Source organism: Verruconis gallopava, assembly GCF_000836295.1.
Source record: "Verruconis gallopava strain CBS 43764 unplaced genomic scaffold supercont1.167, whole genome shotgun sequence".
NCBI lineage: Eukaryota > Fungi > Ascomycota > Dothideomycetes > Venturiales > Sympoventuriaceae > Verruconis > Verruconis gallopava.
Window position 1 is genome coordinate 1 of NW_015622303.1, and position 13,628 is coordinate 13,628.

The following is a 13,628-nucleotide window of genomic DNA, read 5'->3' on the forward strand; positions in this document are numbered from 1 at the left end:
GATGGAAAACAGATGAGGAGCGTAAGGGGCGGCTGGTCTTGTTTACACAACAAGGCGAAGTGGGACGTTTTTAGGCATAGCCTGGGGCGTGTCGGCTGATTACCAAGCGTCACGTGGTCCAAATCCACCAACTTTTCAACAAGTGCGGTAGAAAGGGGTCACGTTATCCTCCGCCGGGCATAGCCACGCGACGAAAGAAGTGGCTGAAACCGTGTAGGATTAATCAATCAATCAATCATCATTGTATCCTGTCTTGACTGATGGATTTTATGGTTGTTCTCCTGTCCCCTACCCCTGGCTCTCCTCTCTTATCTAGCCAGCGTTTGCTTATGTCACGTGATACTTGGTATGTGCTTAGACTGACAAAAACCGAGTAGGAATTCAAGTCAAGTCAAGTCAAGCCAAAGTGGCGTCCTCGTCACTTGAGTTGGTACATAGACCCTTTTCAGTTCTGCGAACTTCGCTTCTCGTCCTGCGCACTTACGCCTCGCTTTCGCGTCGGCGCTGTCTTCAGCTCACTTCGTCTTGAGCTTGGGTTCATCTTCTCAGATCTGAGCACTTGTACCATCATTCTTACATCCTCGCCCCCCTCGATGTCGCCGCAGCCCCGCCAACGAGGTAAAGAAAAAACTTTTATGTTTAAATGAGTTCTCATTCGAACATGGCGCCATCACCTCAGCCCCCCGCCGCCTCTCCTACGCGACCTATTGTTCCGGCGAGGCGCCGTCGCCAGCCGGCGACATTGTCACGCGTTTGTTGCGCTCGCTGCGCGCAGTACCTCCTGAAGGGAGGAGACCCTTGTGATAAGACAGCGATTCGAAAGTGTTGGCGCTGTCAAGCTGCGCGCAAGCGTTGCTTGCCCGTAAGTCTCACCTTGGTACTGATGATCCAGCTGCTGACTAGAGGTAGATTCCCGCCTCTTGCATTCCGAGGGTTAACGCCCTCATTGAGGACGCCGAACGAGTGTCCTCTACCGACACCGAGGCGCAGGAAGCTCTTCGCTCTCGTCTCGCCGCCCTGGTCGCCGACATCCAGCAAACCAATCGTGTCGTCGAGCGCGCGTCCGGCGTGAGCACTCCCACGAGTCGCGCCTCCGATGCGACGATGTTGCTTATTCACGAGATGCGCCTCATGCGTCGGTCCTTCAATAGGTTTCTCGCTTTGTACTGCGAGGCTGTAAGTCTTCCTTTCTTCGCTACAGCTCGCCGTCGCTAATCCGTCGCAGAACAACATACCCCCGTTCGAGGACGATGGTGAGGTTGAGGGTATGGAGGGGGTCTCGCCCCTTTAACAAAATTGCATTCTGTCTTTGGCCCCTATGGCCGTTTATACCCCATAGCAGCATTACCAATAGCAATGAATTATTTTAATTTCATTTTACGCGTCTGCTCCTCTTGCGTAGCTCGCTTCCGCGTCGTCTGGAGTTTGCATTTGTCTGTGCTCTTTTTGCTTGAACTGTTGAAATAGTTCTTGTGCATTTTCGAGATTCTCTTGTGGTAGCCATTGATCATACTCTTCTGGCCAACCCTTCCACCTCACCTTGTACCAGAAGGCGCCTCGCCGTCGCTGTTAATCGAGGATTTCTTCCACTTCGTACTCATCTTCATCCTCCAGTTCTGGCGGTGGTAGGATATCCTGTTCGCCTTCGCGGCGATAGTAAGGCTCCATCACAGAGACGTGGAATACGTTATGTATCTTGGAGTTTGTTGGTAGATGTACTCTATAGGCTTGACTACCAACGGGTTAGTCCACTCGAAAAGGACCCATGAATCGCTGCGCCAGCTTCTTGCTTGCGCCTCGCGTGCGAAGATTCTTCGTGGAAATTAGCACCAAGTCATTTTTTTGGAATTGTTTGGGTTGGTGGTTCTCATTGTAATACTTCGCCTGCTTTTCAGGGGCGTCTCGTAGTTATCGTTGCAATGATTTGCGTAATTCAATTATACCCTGTATCCTTTCTTTCGCTGCTGGCACCCTCTCCTCATGGGCACTGTCCTCAGTGTCCAGGTCCATGTCGGGATCATACCCGTAGACTGCGTATAATGGTGACCACTTGAAATCTGCTCGATAGGAATTATTGTACGCAAATTCAGCGATACACAGGCGCTTCGCCCACTCTGTTTGGCACATCGCGCAGAATGCTCTCAGATATTCTTGTAGTGTCTGGCTTTGCCTTTCTGTTTGACCATCTGTTTGTGGGTGGAAGGCTGTGCTTAGCCTTCGCTTCACTTTCACGTAGTAGCAGAGTTCCGACCAAAATTCGGATGTGAACCTAGGATCTCTGTCAGACACAATGCCTCCTGGAAAGCCAAATCTTGCAAAAACTAGGTCTATAAGCAGGTCTGCAACCTCAGGGGCAGTAATCGACTTTTGGACGGCAAAATACAATGCCATTTTCGAGAACCTGCATACTACCACGAGTATCGCATCATAGGCGACACCGCCTCGCATCCTAATGGGTATGCCGCTCATGAAATCAAGAGCAATTTCTTTCCATGGTCTCTTTGGTATTGGAAGCGTTTGCATTACCCGGTAGGGCTTATGCCGCTTAACTTTTGTCTTCTGACACACGTCGCAGCTTCGCACGTACGTGCCGACGTCTTCACCCATACGCTGCCAGTAGTACTTGCGTCTAAGCAGCTCGGCCGTCTGCACTACTCCAAAATGGCCTGCGTAGGGATCATCATGATGTCTTCTCAATAGCTCATCTCGCAATGCGCGTACTGGAGGCACGAACAAGCGATCCGAGTGCATGATCAGATCATCCTTCAGCGCCCAGAGCTTCGTCGCTTCGCCCTTTTCTATTCGCCAGCGCAACTCTTGCGCTTCGGCGCTCTGGGCTTGTGCTTCAGCGACTAATCTTCTTGTTGAGTTGGTACTCATAGCATATGCATTTTCTTGAGCTAGCGCCTCTCTGGCGTCGCTCCGGAGCATCATTGGCTCCCTACCCGCATTTTGCAGGTCATCTCCCCCAGTACTAACTGGTAGAAGGAAACTCTGTCGATCTATTGTGCCGGCGGCTCGCCTTTGCGTAGCGCTTGTAGAACGTGCCAATAGGGCGCCCACGACAGTTCTCTCTGGCTCTATGGCCAATTTTGTAAACAATGTTGGTAACATCAGATTCGCGGCTTTCTCCGCGTCATCGTAGTCTGGTCTCCTCGACGGCGCATCGGCAGGGTTAAGTTTACCCGCACGGTGCGAAATCGTGAAGTCATATGCTGATAGAGCCATAGCCCATCTGGCTTGTCGGCCGTTCAGCTGCTTGACCCTGGCGAAGCCCGTGAGGTTTTGATGATCAGTGATCACCTCGATCGGGTGTGCGCTACCTTCAACGTAGTGTCGCCAGTGCCTAAATGCCGCCACGATTACGAGCAGCTCTTGATCGTGTGTCATGTAGTTTCGCTCAGCCGGGGTGAGGTGTCTACCTTGGCGGTGTGTCTACCTTGGTGGTGGATTACGTTAACTAACCCCTGTGTCATGAATCATGATTTACGTCCGTGACTTCTCGCATCTACGGCGAACTTTACCTTTTGCTTGAATCAATTATATAGCGCGAGGCTTTGTTGCGGCGGGAATCTCATATAACCATAAGGGAGTCTTCATCATCTATCACAATCCACAGGAGCCAACTGAGAATGTTTGCAAGCCTCGTAGACATCGTAAATCATCAGTTGAACCAACAGCATATTGAGGCAACTGCAGCTTGGCATGATGGTGGTGAGCATCCAGTAAAGACTCAAGGCGGCTCGATGACTCAAGAATTCTATGCTGAAAATATACTACCACAGCATATCAAGCATATCAAGTGGTTGGAGGCAAAATACAAGCATCAAATACTCTTTCAAGAAGATGGCGATCCATCGCATGGCCACAGGAACTCAAACAGTGCTCTTATGCGGCTGAAACGCGATTCACATGCCAAATGTTTGATTCATCCGGCACATTCACCTGATCTGAATCCTATTGAAACTATTTGGATGATTATACGCAAGCGATTCCGTGGCGGTAGATGGGAGACTAAGCCGAATTCAAGGAGGCGATTGAGCGTGAATGGTGCCGTATTACACTCTCACTGATCAGGTGACGAATCAGAGAGATGCCTCAGCGTTGTCTGAATATGTACAACACCAAAGGAGAGCGGTATAGAAACAGTACACGGGGATAGCATGCGTAATATACAAGATGAGACCTTCGATTTAGGGCGTTGTGGCCCGTGCGCGGTCAATTTCGACAGTCACCTGTCCATGCCTGCTGCGAAAAACGTCGTGACCATTCGCGTTCATCTGCTCCATCTGGTGGCTGGATCGACCAGGAAAACAAAAATTTGGAAAATTCAGCTCTTGCCCCGCCAGCTCTATTGGCTGTGTGAATGCTCATTGTGTGTTGAACCTTGCCTTTCGCCCAAATCCGTTGCTCCCAATTGCTTAACTGAGACTTTAGAACTGCGGACCTACGAGGTCACGGCTGCTTGCTAGGCTGGGACAGCACACTTTTGCATCAGGAATAAAAGACAAGGAGCGATAGCAGTAGAAAACATAACAGGCTAAGCACCGAGCTTCCTTTCCTTTGGACTTTCCATTGTCCTGCGGCTGTGTCCGCTCCGACGCTTCGGTCACGGCAGCATTTGCGCTGTTTTAGGCTTTTGAAGCACCGAGGTCACCGGACTAGGTGTTGAATATCCTTGAAGGTATGCCCTTACTTGCATCGGTCTGTGTAATTGGTTCTACCTTTGACAATTATTTAATGCTTGTTTATTAATGATCTAGTCAGTCTTCACCTAAGCTGTTCCTAGCGCGCTTTTACCTTAGACGCATGCCTTTGCAAGATGGAATCGTAAAACGCAGTTACCTGAGCATCCGCTGAGATTTATGCTGATGATTGGAAACAGAATTAAATGACCCTATTCTCAACATAATCTAAGCATATCTGGAAAATCCTCATCAAGGATTCTCAAATCATGGATCTTGACACGGAGGATATACAAATGACGGGCACCAATCCAGAGCGACCGCCACAGTCTGAATCGGCTCCTGTCAGCATACGAGCTACCGAGGTCGGTGCGCAAGCTCTAGCGATGGAGGACGCTGCACCCGTCACTACTACCAATGGCCAAGTGAGTAGTGGCGTTGATGACGCTTCAATCAATATTATGAATTTGCCAGACCCAACCCAGGTGTCACAGCTCAGAGCCACGCCGCAGTCACAGACATTCCAGGATACGGCATCCGAAGAAGATGGCACATCGGCTTCTCAGTCCTCGCTTCCCATAAAAGGAACTGGGATCAACAGTCACACTGTGCCTCGAAAGCTGCAAGGCGTTGTCATTTACTCGGAACCAGCTGCCCCAAATCTACCATATGCGTCACAAAGAACGGGTCTGGTCTATGACCCACGTATGCGCTTCCACACCGAGCTGGAAATTGATGAAGATGAGGAGATACATCCGGAGGATCCTCGTCGAATCTACGAGATTTACAACGACCTTGTTCAGGCTGGTCTCGTGGTCGTCGAGGGCCAGGAAGTAGATGAGCGCTTGAAACCATACAAGCTGATTCGAATTCCAGCACGGGAAGCTGAGGCCGGTGAGATCTGTCTCGTCCATAGTCAGCGGCACTATGAATGGATGACAACGCTGAAGTCGCTGCCGAAAGAACAGCTCATCCAAATGGGCAAGGCAGCTGACTCGCTGTATCTCCACCCCCTCAGCTTCCTCTGCGCTAAATTGTCGGCTGGCGGCGCGATTGAAGCATGTCGTGCTGTAGCCGAGGGTCGCGTCCGAAATGCCATGGCTGTAATCCGACCGCCGGGCCACCACGCTGAACATGACAAGCCAGGCGGTTTCTGCTTTTTCGACAATGTTGCGATTGCGGCACGTGTCTGCCAGCGGGACTTCGGTGATCGCTGTCGCAAGATCATGATTCTTGATTGGGACGTGCATCACGGCAACGGTGTGCAGATGGCATTTGAAGATGACCCGAACGTTCTATACATATCACTTCATGTGCACAACAACGGAAAATTCTATCCGTCAGGCGACTACGGTGACCACCTTCATGTCGGCACGGGCGCAGGGGAGGGACGCAATATCAACATACCGTGGCGAACGAATGGCATGACGGACGGTGATTACATATATGCTTTTCAACATATTGTCATGCCATGCGCTTATGAGTTCAACCCGGACTTGGTCATCATATCGGCTGGCTTCGATGCAGCTGAAGGTGATATGCTGGGTGGCTGTCACCTTTCGCCTGCGGGCTACGCGCACATGACGCACATGCTTATGTCCCTCGCAGGAGGCAAGGTGGTAGCCTGTCTCGAAGGAGGATATAACTTGCGTGCCATTGCTCGTTCAGCGCTCGCGGTCACACGTACACTGATGGGGGAGCCACCGGATAGACTTTCCGAGAGCATCGAAGCCTCGCAAGGCGCGGTCGACATCTGCAACCTGGTAATCCGCACTCATGCTGCATATTGGAAATGCCTGTATCCCAAGAATAAGGCCAAAAATCGGTTGCAGAACATGGGAGGTGAGCGGCTGCACGACATGCTGCGCCGTCTGCAGGCGCATGAATACGCTACGAACTACAAAATGGCTGAGCTATGGATTATGCGAGAGAAGCTGTCCAAGTCCTTTGAGCGACAGGTGCTAGCCACGTGAGTCATCATGTATTCCATATAGTTGCATTCGTCAAGCCCTGATATTCTTGAATTTAGGGACGGCTACTCTGATGCTAAGCCGCTGCTCGTCATCTTTCATGACCCGCCAGAGACTCTTGGCGAACAAAATACGCACAGCGGCGCCTTTGACGCGCATAATCTGATCGTAACCGATGTTGCAAAGCAGTACTTGGAATGGGCCATTTCTCAAAAATTCAGCGTAATCGATGTCAATGTGCCCAAATACGTGACAAATGAAGAGGCAAGCAAAGCGTGGAAAAAGAAGATCTGAATGAAACGCTTACGTGGACTCTAGAATAACGAGAATTTTGAGGACATTGATCCTTTGGAAACACGGTTGAAAGCAATGCGCGAATGCGCTATGTACCTATGGGAGAACCACATCGAGCCTTACGATGCAACAGATGTGTTTCTTATGGGTGTAGGAGACGCCGCGGCGGCAATTACCTACCTACTTTCGCATGCGGATGACATTCAGCAACGCATCAGTTGGGTGTTCAACTTCACGTGCGAGCACGACCTGCGTGCCGTCCAGCGAGCGGGCGACGATTATTTTGCTGACTGGTATTTCAAGCACAGTAGTTGCTTCGTCGCGCATGACCATCAGGCATGGAGCCCGGAGCGCACGAGGCGCGTCCGCCGCAAATACGGGAACCTCATCCGCAGCGGGTCCAACGACCTCAACGAGATTCTTCTCGAGGCTAAAGAGAACGTACAGGAGCGCATGATGGAGCTGACACGCAAATGGCGTGAGTACGAGTCGCGGAAGATGAGCGTGCCTCCGCCGCCCACGTCTAATGCCACATCTGCTAGCACAGCGTCGTCTCAACGGATATCAAACATACGGACGGGTCACTCGCTCGGTGATGAATTACGCGGAGCACTGCCATCTGCGAAGATCTCAGCTCCGTATCTCGAACTCGGAGGTGCACCACAATTTGGTCATCAGCCCGAGATGCTTGTTCGGAGCAGTCCAGGAGCAAGTCCTCGACGCGAAGCCATGAAAAGTCCAGTGAACAAGCTGCCTCCCATGGGTGAGTTGCTCTTCTGCTTGTAGGCTTGACGCATGTCTGCTGATCCGGTTCTCGACGTAGGCATGTTCTACTCTAGTCCTGAGCGAGGTGCCGGCTTGCGCAGCCCAATGACGAGTGGTAGTCCCTCTAGACGAATTTGATTTGCAAGATGGTACCCATTTGGCGGTCTCAATCAACGCAAAAAAACACAGTCGTCTCTTTTAGACACCTGGTTTATGTGTTCGTCAAGGCTGCTACTATTTGAGAAGCGTGGTTAATCTTATAAGAACAGGATTGAGATATGTGTCATAATAAATAGCAGTTGAAGGAGGATGTCAAGAGATTTCATGTGCTTCGCTTCATTTTCAAGGCGATTATGCTCTCTTCCCTTTCGCCAGCAGTCCACACGTACAGACTTCGTTTTTGCTTCATCTCGGCGCAAGGCCGCCTAGGTTCCTCATGGTGTTGGTTTCATCACACTTTACCCCTCTTCGTCTGTACACCTGCTGCTACGGCGTCAAAAGCTCCGTGACAGTGCCCTGGCGCCTATCAAGTCCAGCGCCACGCTGCAACTCAGATCTCATAAAAGCGCCCGCCTGTCTCTCGCAAAGTCTAGTGAATGCCGTCTCAGATCAGCCAAAGCCACGGCGTTGCGAAAGATGAGCCAGGGCGCGAGATTTCCCGCACGGCGTACAAAATGCTGCTAAGCTGGTGGCGTCGTCTCCGTCGCGGGCAGCTTCCCCCGCGTCCCAAGTGCGGGTAGGGCTTCCTGCATTCCATGTACGACGCGGGACAAGTACTTAGATCTAAAGTGTGAAGACGGTTGAGCCCGCGGCCCTGGTGCAAATTTTTCTCATCATGATACAGAGCTTGCCGAGCTGTCCATCCTCTTGAAAGGGGTCCCCTGGCCGAGACCCGAATGAGTCGGACAGCCCCCAGCAAAGGCCTAAAAATTGGTCGGCCACATGCCGATAGCAATGGACAGGGGATGATTGAGCAAGGTTAGAAAGAAGGCTAGGAAACATGGCTGTCGAATCCAAAAATCCAAAAAATTAGGCCCCGAGCGAGACTAGGTGGTGTATGCACAAAGTAGAGATGTATATCGATTATTAATGCATCATTTTCATACTCGTTATTTCTTTCTTTCTGTCTCTTTGCAATCTGCACAACAGCAATCACAAGCACTACATAGGCTCAGCTACCTAGTAGTCCAACTTTTATGAGCCCAGCGATGTCATTTAAGGAGACGAGCGCAGCTAGGGTGAAAATTCGTTACGAAGCTCGCTCTATCCTCTTATTCATACCCGCGGCTGCGATCAGCAAGAGCTAAACAGTTAAATTTGATAGTAGAAAACAAACAGGTCTGAATTTGTTAAATTCATTGCATATCACATTGTCTGGATAATTACACGCACAAAGCCTCTCGTCTCTTATCTTCGATCATTTTCTGACACGCTATATTACGCTTGCTCATCTCTCCCAGCTCCTCCCAGCTCCTCCTCTCCCCTCTACCTCTTCTCTCATCTCTCTCTCCCTTTCCCTGGCCAGGCTCCCTCTACTGCCACCCAGTCCTGTAACATTATTGCTGCTACTGCTTCCCCCAATATTACTATTAGCTCCCCACATTTCCAAACAGCTCCTCGCCCTTTCCCTCACGTCTAAGTTCTCGTCAAAAACGCAAGCATGAACCGCATCTTCAAATCCTCTGTTCCGCAACTCGACGGCGCGAGCCCATGAGTTATTAGCGTCGGCTTGGTCCTCCTTCCACATGATATTATGCACCATCCAGCAGCATGCCGTCCGCAACCGGGAATCTGGATGTGAAAACAACGGTAGCAGAAGATCAAGCAGCTTCACGTCAGGACCTCCTTGCGGTAGTAAACGTGGCGGAAAGGTAGACGGAAACAGCGCCGCTGGAGAACAACGTGGCGGAAGGTTTGTGTGTAGGTCTAATAGCATATGCCGATGCGCAGGGCGGCCGTTACCTACGTGAATGAGCGTGAACAGCGTCTTAAGCATGACTTCCCCATGCGGATAGAGGTGCTTTGGAAAAGAAGCTATTCTGCTCGCATGCGCACTTGCCTCCTTATCTCTCGAAGTATTTAAAGTCGCAGCTGGTATCGTAAGAGTTGGTCTCTTCCCTGCCGGAGCTGCAGACGATGCAGAGGTGAAAGAAGTGGTCTTTCCGGCCATGCCAGTAGGTCTGGGCTTAAGCTTTCCGGCAAGACATTCAAAAAGCCTTGGAGCACCCAGTGTATTTAGCAAATTGTCAATCATCTCTGGCTGCTTAGGCCCGGGCTCAGATATCAGATTCCGCACGAGATCTACTGCCTGAGCTTGAATTCGTATGTCATCCCTTCGTGCTCTCGCGACAGGGCTTTCTTCTTCGTGTCGAATTGCGCGGAGGCGTGCACGTTCTTGGAACGGTACTAGGTTTGTGTGGCCAGGCTCACAGTTAGCCATTTCGTCATCATCAGACGACGCCGAGGCGTCATAGTCTCTGTCACTGCTCCTTTTTATTTGATCCGAATCTCCATCATCATCGACTTCCATTAAAGGTTCATCTGTAGCATTGAGGAGATCAACATGCTCCCCTGCCGCATTGGCCGTTGCCATGTGCTGTGATTGCTTTCGTAACGAAAAAGACGGGCCGTACGGCTCGCCGTTCATAGTGTCAATCAGCCAAGTGCTTCCCAACTCCTCTACAATGTTCGATTTAATGTCATTCGTCGTCGAGGCGCATAGATGTTTCAAAGCCCACAGTGCGCTATGTCGAAGTTCTGGGTCCGATGAGTGTGCATGCATGCATAAGATCTTGATCACACCTTGTGAGAGAAGATCCTGTTCATTGCATTAGCAATAAGAAAGTAATTCGACTTTACAATTAACGCTCAAACACACCTCCCTCATAGGGCTAAACTGGAGTAGCAAGTTTGTCACCGCATCCGTACCCGCAGTTCTAACCCGTGGATCCCGATTTGCCAGCAACCCAAACACCGGTCGCGCGATTCCAGCGTCCAGTAGCTTCGTTCGTAGAACGCCCACAGACCTGCTGAGCGCTTGTGTGAGCTTGCACGCAGCGACAAGGACGAACCAAGGATTACCCTCCTTGCTACTCTCCGCCAAGCTTCCTCCTTGGCTTCCTGCTGTGACAGCGGTTTGTGTCAAAGAATTACAAGATGAGGACAGGAGTGGACCGTCAGGATACGGAACGAGACTGTCAACCAGACAACTAATGGCATTGATGTCGATAATGGAACGACGATAGCTGTCCTCCTTCTGTGCAATCGCTGCAAGTGCCAGCAGAGCAGCTGCGCGCGTCCTCAGGCGATGTATATTTTCCGCAGCCATCGCAGGAGCTCCAAGTGAGCAGGCTGGATCGGATTGATCGTCTCTTTTGGAGGAGTCACGTGGATCCACGTCTGTCGGAACGGAAGTCCACATCGTTTTCCTTACGGTTACGACGGTATCAAAAGAGCGTTTCAGCATCTGACCAAGTACGTTTACTGCATTTGCATCGTATGCTGCCTTTTGCAGCGCAGGCACATCCTTGATCAGAATTGCAAGCGCTACTGGAGCTCGTTCTCGAATCGTTCGCAATATTGACACCTCCTCCCCCGTAGTGGATTGAAATAGATTCATAGAGTCAGTTCCTTCAATGATGCGGATGAGCAAGGGGACAACCAAGAAAGCTAGCGTGCGATCGCGGTTTCGAGATGACTCCGTCCACGTCTCCATGATCTTCCGATCCAGCGCCGACACAAGTTTTGCAAGGAACTCGAGTGCAGCCAGTCGCTCTAGCCCATTGCTATGGCGCGCGATATGAATAAGCCATGCAATCAAAGGGCTTCCGAACTCATCTGCAGATATAGTCCTATTTGAGATGGTGGTGCTGCCCTCATTAAAGTAAGGTATGCGGCTGGGCATGTCACCGCTTTGAGAGAATGAACGCAGGGGAGGAAAGGCCTTGGCGAACATGTGCTCGTGCTTTGACTGAACAGCCTGAAGTTTTGGCAGGAAAGCATCGATGTGACTAGAATAGCTCGGTGCGTGGTATGAGGACGCGGGTATGTAGTCTCCTGCTCTGCTGTGTTGTGCAGAAGTGGATGTGATGGGGAAAACTTCGAGAAGGTGCCGTGAATAGAGGATACGCATGCTTCGGTAAGCAGACTCATGTGAGAAGCAGGCCAGCGCTTCGAGAATATAGACCAGGCTCGTACGCGGGGGCGCGGGTAGCATACTGGAAGCCAAGCTTGTATCCATGGATGGAGGCGCGGCACCAAGAAGGTATGCCAAGGTAGCCAGTCTGCAGCAAATGTAGTCAAGCACACCGACTTTCACCAGCGCAGCTTGGTGAAGCCCCTTCTCGCTTTCACGCAGACATACGCAAATCAGTCTCAAGACAAGCGTAATTTGATCATCCACATCTTTTGAAGATATTTTCTGTGCAAGAATGCTCGCCAGTGCATTCACGGCTGGCTTCGAAAACAATAGATCAGAGAGCTGCGGAAGGCCGGAAGGGTTGCGAGACGAAGAGATGATGTCCGTTGCCAGCGCCTCCGCAACAGCAACCAACGCTCTTAAGGACTCGATGATCAGCCGCGAAGGTGTCGTAGCCGGGTTCAAGAGGCCCAGCAATGAAGTCATGGTGCCCGACGCGATTAGCGGCTGTACAGTTGTACTACCGCCATGAGCAAGACAGCTCACAATCTGCAATGATTGTAGCCGTAGCTCATCTTCATCTGTCCATCGATCCTCAAGCTTGTGTTCGGTCTCTTGTTGAGGTTCCAATTGAACGGAGGCTCCGGCGGTGAGATTTCGGTGCAGAAGTCTAGTGATGCCATGACGGATGACAAACTCTTTCCTCTGCTCGTGGCCGATGAGTTGGTGCTTCAATGTTTTAAGGGCGGCGATGTGCGATCGGGTGGACTGAGGATTGGAGATTTCGGCGACAAAGGCTGGCAGCGGTTCCCGTGCCATGATCTGCAGAGAGTGTCTGTCTGCCACCAGACTTCCAGGTCAGAGGATGCAGGCGCGGAGAGGTCGAGCAGACGCGCAAAGGCAAAAGGAAGAGATGGGAAACAACAGACTGGTGAATGAAAATGCGGCAAGATATCGCAGAGCCGTAAGACGAGATCTGCAGGATTCACTTGTTAAAAAAAACGTTGTGGCAAGATGGTAGCTCGCTTGGACCAGATAGAGGAGGGAACCCAACGAGAAAGTGCGGATAGTATAAGAGAAGCTACTATTACTACAAGAACGGACAAAGACAGAAAGACCTGTATTACAACAGCATAGAGACTTGTAATACAAATGTATTGAGGAGATGAGAGGAAGAAAGGTTGGGAGTGGATGTGATTGAGAAATGATCCTGCAGTTTGGGCGAAGGATGGAACATTAGATGAATGGCCGGGCCAGTTTTCCTTTAGGTTAACTTATTGCATCACCGGGAACAGAAAATTTGACGTGGCCCAAGTGGAGCTGGAGCGGCGACGGAAGTCCGGAGCCAAGCAATCCGGGGAACCCCAATCAGGAACGCCAAGCGTTTTCCTGTGATGAGCCACAATCGACGCAATTATAGCAGCATAGTCAAGTCAGATGTATTGGAAGCTTCCAGATCTGATTGCCTGTGCAGATGGCTACATGGATGTCTACGCGTCGCCCCGCCGTCCTCTTCTTCATCAAGTTTAAACACATGATGTCAAGTTCCGTTCTAAGAAAGCCCCGTTTATAAGCTGATCAGAAAACGGGGCAAATAAAAAAGCGACGATGCCCAGCGTCTGCTTGTCCCGCAAAGCTTGTCGGAACAAAACAGAAGCCAGACATCGCCGCTTTCTCCTCCAGTGTCTACCACAATACATTTGTATCGGATCCAAGACAAAAACCATCTCCCAGCCAGGGATCAGAAAAAGGGCAGGAAGACAAACAGAGGCCTCG

The 13,628-nt window shown here is 50.9% G+C and overlaps 3 protein-coding genes across 12 annotated transcripts; 2 read left to right on the forward strand and 1 right to left on the reverse strand.

Annotated features, from left to right (window-relative positions):
- On the forward strand, positions 1-1,355 carry PV09_09767 (uncharacterized protein). Its single transcript, XM_016363893.1, has 3 exons — positions 1-862; positions 910-1,176; positions 1,226-1,355. The coding sequence occupies exons 1-3, from the start codon at positions 644-646 to the stop codon at positions 1,289-1,291; spliced, it is 552 nt and encodes a 183-aa protein (XP_016208268.1). The 5' UTR covers positions 1-643; the 3' UTR covers positions 1,292-1,355.
- Positions 1,356-4,271: 2,916 nt separating this feature from the next.
- Positions 4,272-8,285, forward strand: PV09_09768. 9 transcript variants are annotated; one of them, XM_016363898.1, is made up of 7 exons: positions 4,272-4,375; positions 4,438-4,684; positions 4,768-6,654; positions 6,715-6,919; positions 6,974-7,712; positions 7,773-7,931; positions 7,984-8,285. In XM_016363898.1, exons 3-6 carry the CDS (start codon positions 4,955-4,957, stop codon positions 7,850-7,852), a joined length of 2,724 nt encoding a protein of 907 aa, XP_016208273.1. In that variant the 5' UTR covers positions 4,272-4,375; positions 4,438-4,684; positions 4,768-4,954; the 3' UTR covers positions 7,853-7,931; positions 7,984-8,285. The 9 variants fall into 9 exon arrangements, with proteins under 9 accessions (XP_016208273.1, XP_016208271.1, XP_016208277.1 ...); XM_016363896.1 differs by having other exon boundaries at positions 4,438-4,704; positions 7,773-8,285; XM_016363902.1 differs by having other exon boundaries at positions 6,974-7,931.
- Positions 8,286-9,049: 764 nt separating this feature from the next.
- Positions 9,050-13,627, reverse strand: PV09_09769. 2 transcript variants are annotated; one of them, XM_016363904.1, is made up of 3 exons: positions 12,782-13,627; positions 10,593-12,691; positions 9,050-10,532 (listed from the first exon to the last, which is right to left on the reverse strand). In XM_016363904.1, the coding sequence occupies exons 2-3, from the start codon at positions 12,669-12,671 to the stop codon at positions 9,162-9,164; spliced, it is 3,450 nt and encodes a 1,149-aa protein (XP_016208279.1). In that variant the 5' UTR covers positions 12,672-12,691; positions 12,782-13,627; the 3' UTR covers positions 9,050-9,161. The 2 variants fall into 2 exon arrangements, with proteins under 2 accessions (XP_016208279.1, XP_016208278.1); XM_016363903.1 differs by having other exon boundaries at positions 10,593-13,627.
- Between the last annotated feature and the right edge of the window lies 1 nt (position 13,628).

Coding starts and splice junctions, on each gene's coding strand:
- PV09_09767 (XM_016363893.1), top strand. CDS start 644: ATGAGTTCTCATTCGAACATGGCGCCATCACCTCAGCCCCCCGCCGCC. Junction 863..909: donor CGCGCAAGCGTTGCTTGCCC/GTAAGTCTCACC, acceptor GACTAGAGGTAG/ATTCCCGCCTCTTGCATTCC. Junction 1,177..1,225: donor TCGCTTTGTACTGCGAGGCT/GTAAGTCTTCCT, acceptor AATCCGTCGCAG/AACAACATACCCCCGTTCGA.
- PV09_09768 (XM_016363894.1), top strand. CDS start 4,955: ATGGATCTTGACACGGAGGATATACAAATGACGGGCACCAATCCAGAG. Junction 6,655..6,714: donor GAGCGACAGGTGCTAGCCAC/GTGAGTCATCAT, acceptor TCTTGAATTTAG/GGACGGCTACTCTGATGCTA. Junction 7,713..7,772: donor GAACAAGCTGCCTCCCATGG/GTGAGTTGCTCT, acceptor TTCTCGACGTAG/GCATGTTCTACTCTAGTCCT.
- PV09_09769 (XM_016363904.1), bottom strand. CDS start 12,671: ATGGCACGGGAACCGCTGCCAGCCTTTGTCGCCGAAATCTCCAATCCT. Junction 10,533..10,592: donor AGTTTAGCCCTATGAGGGAG/GTGTGTTTGAGC, acceptor TGCAATGAACAG/GATCTTCTCTCACAAGGTGT.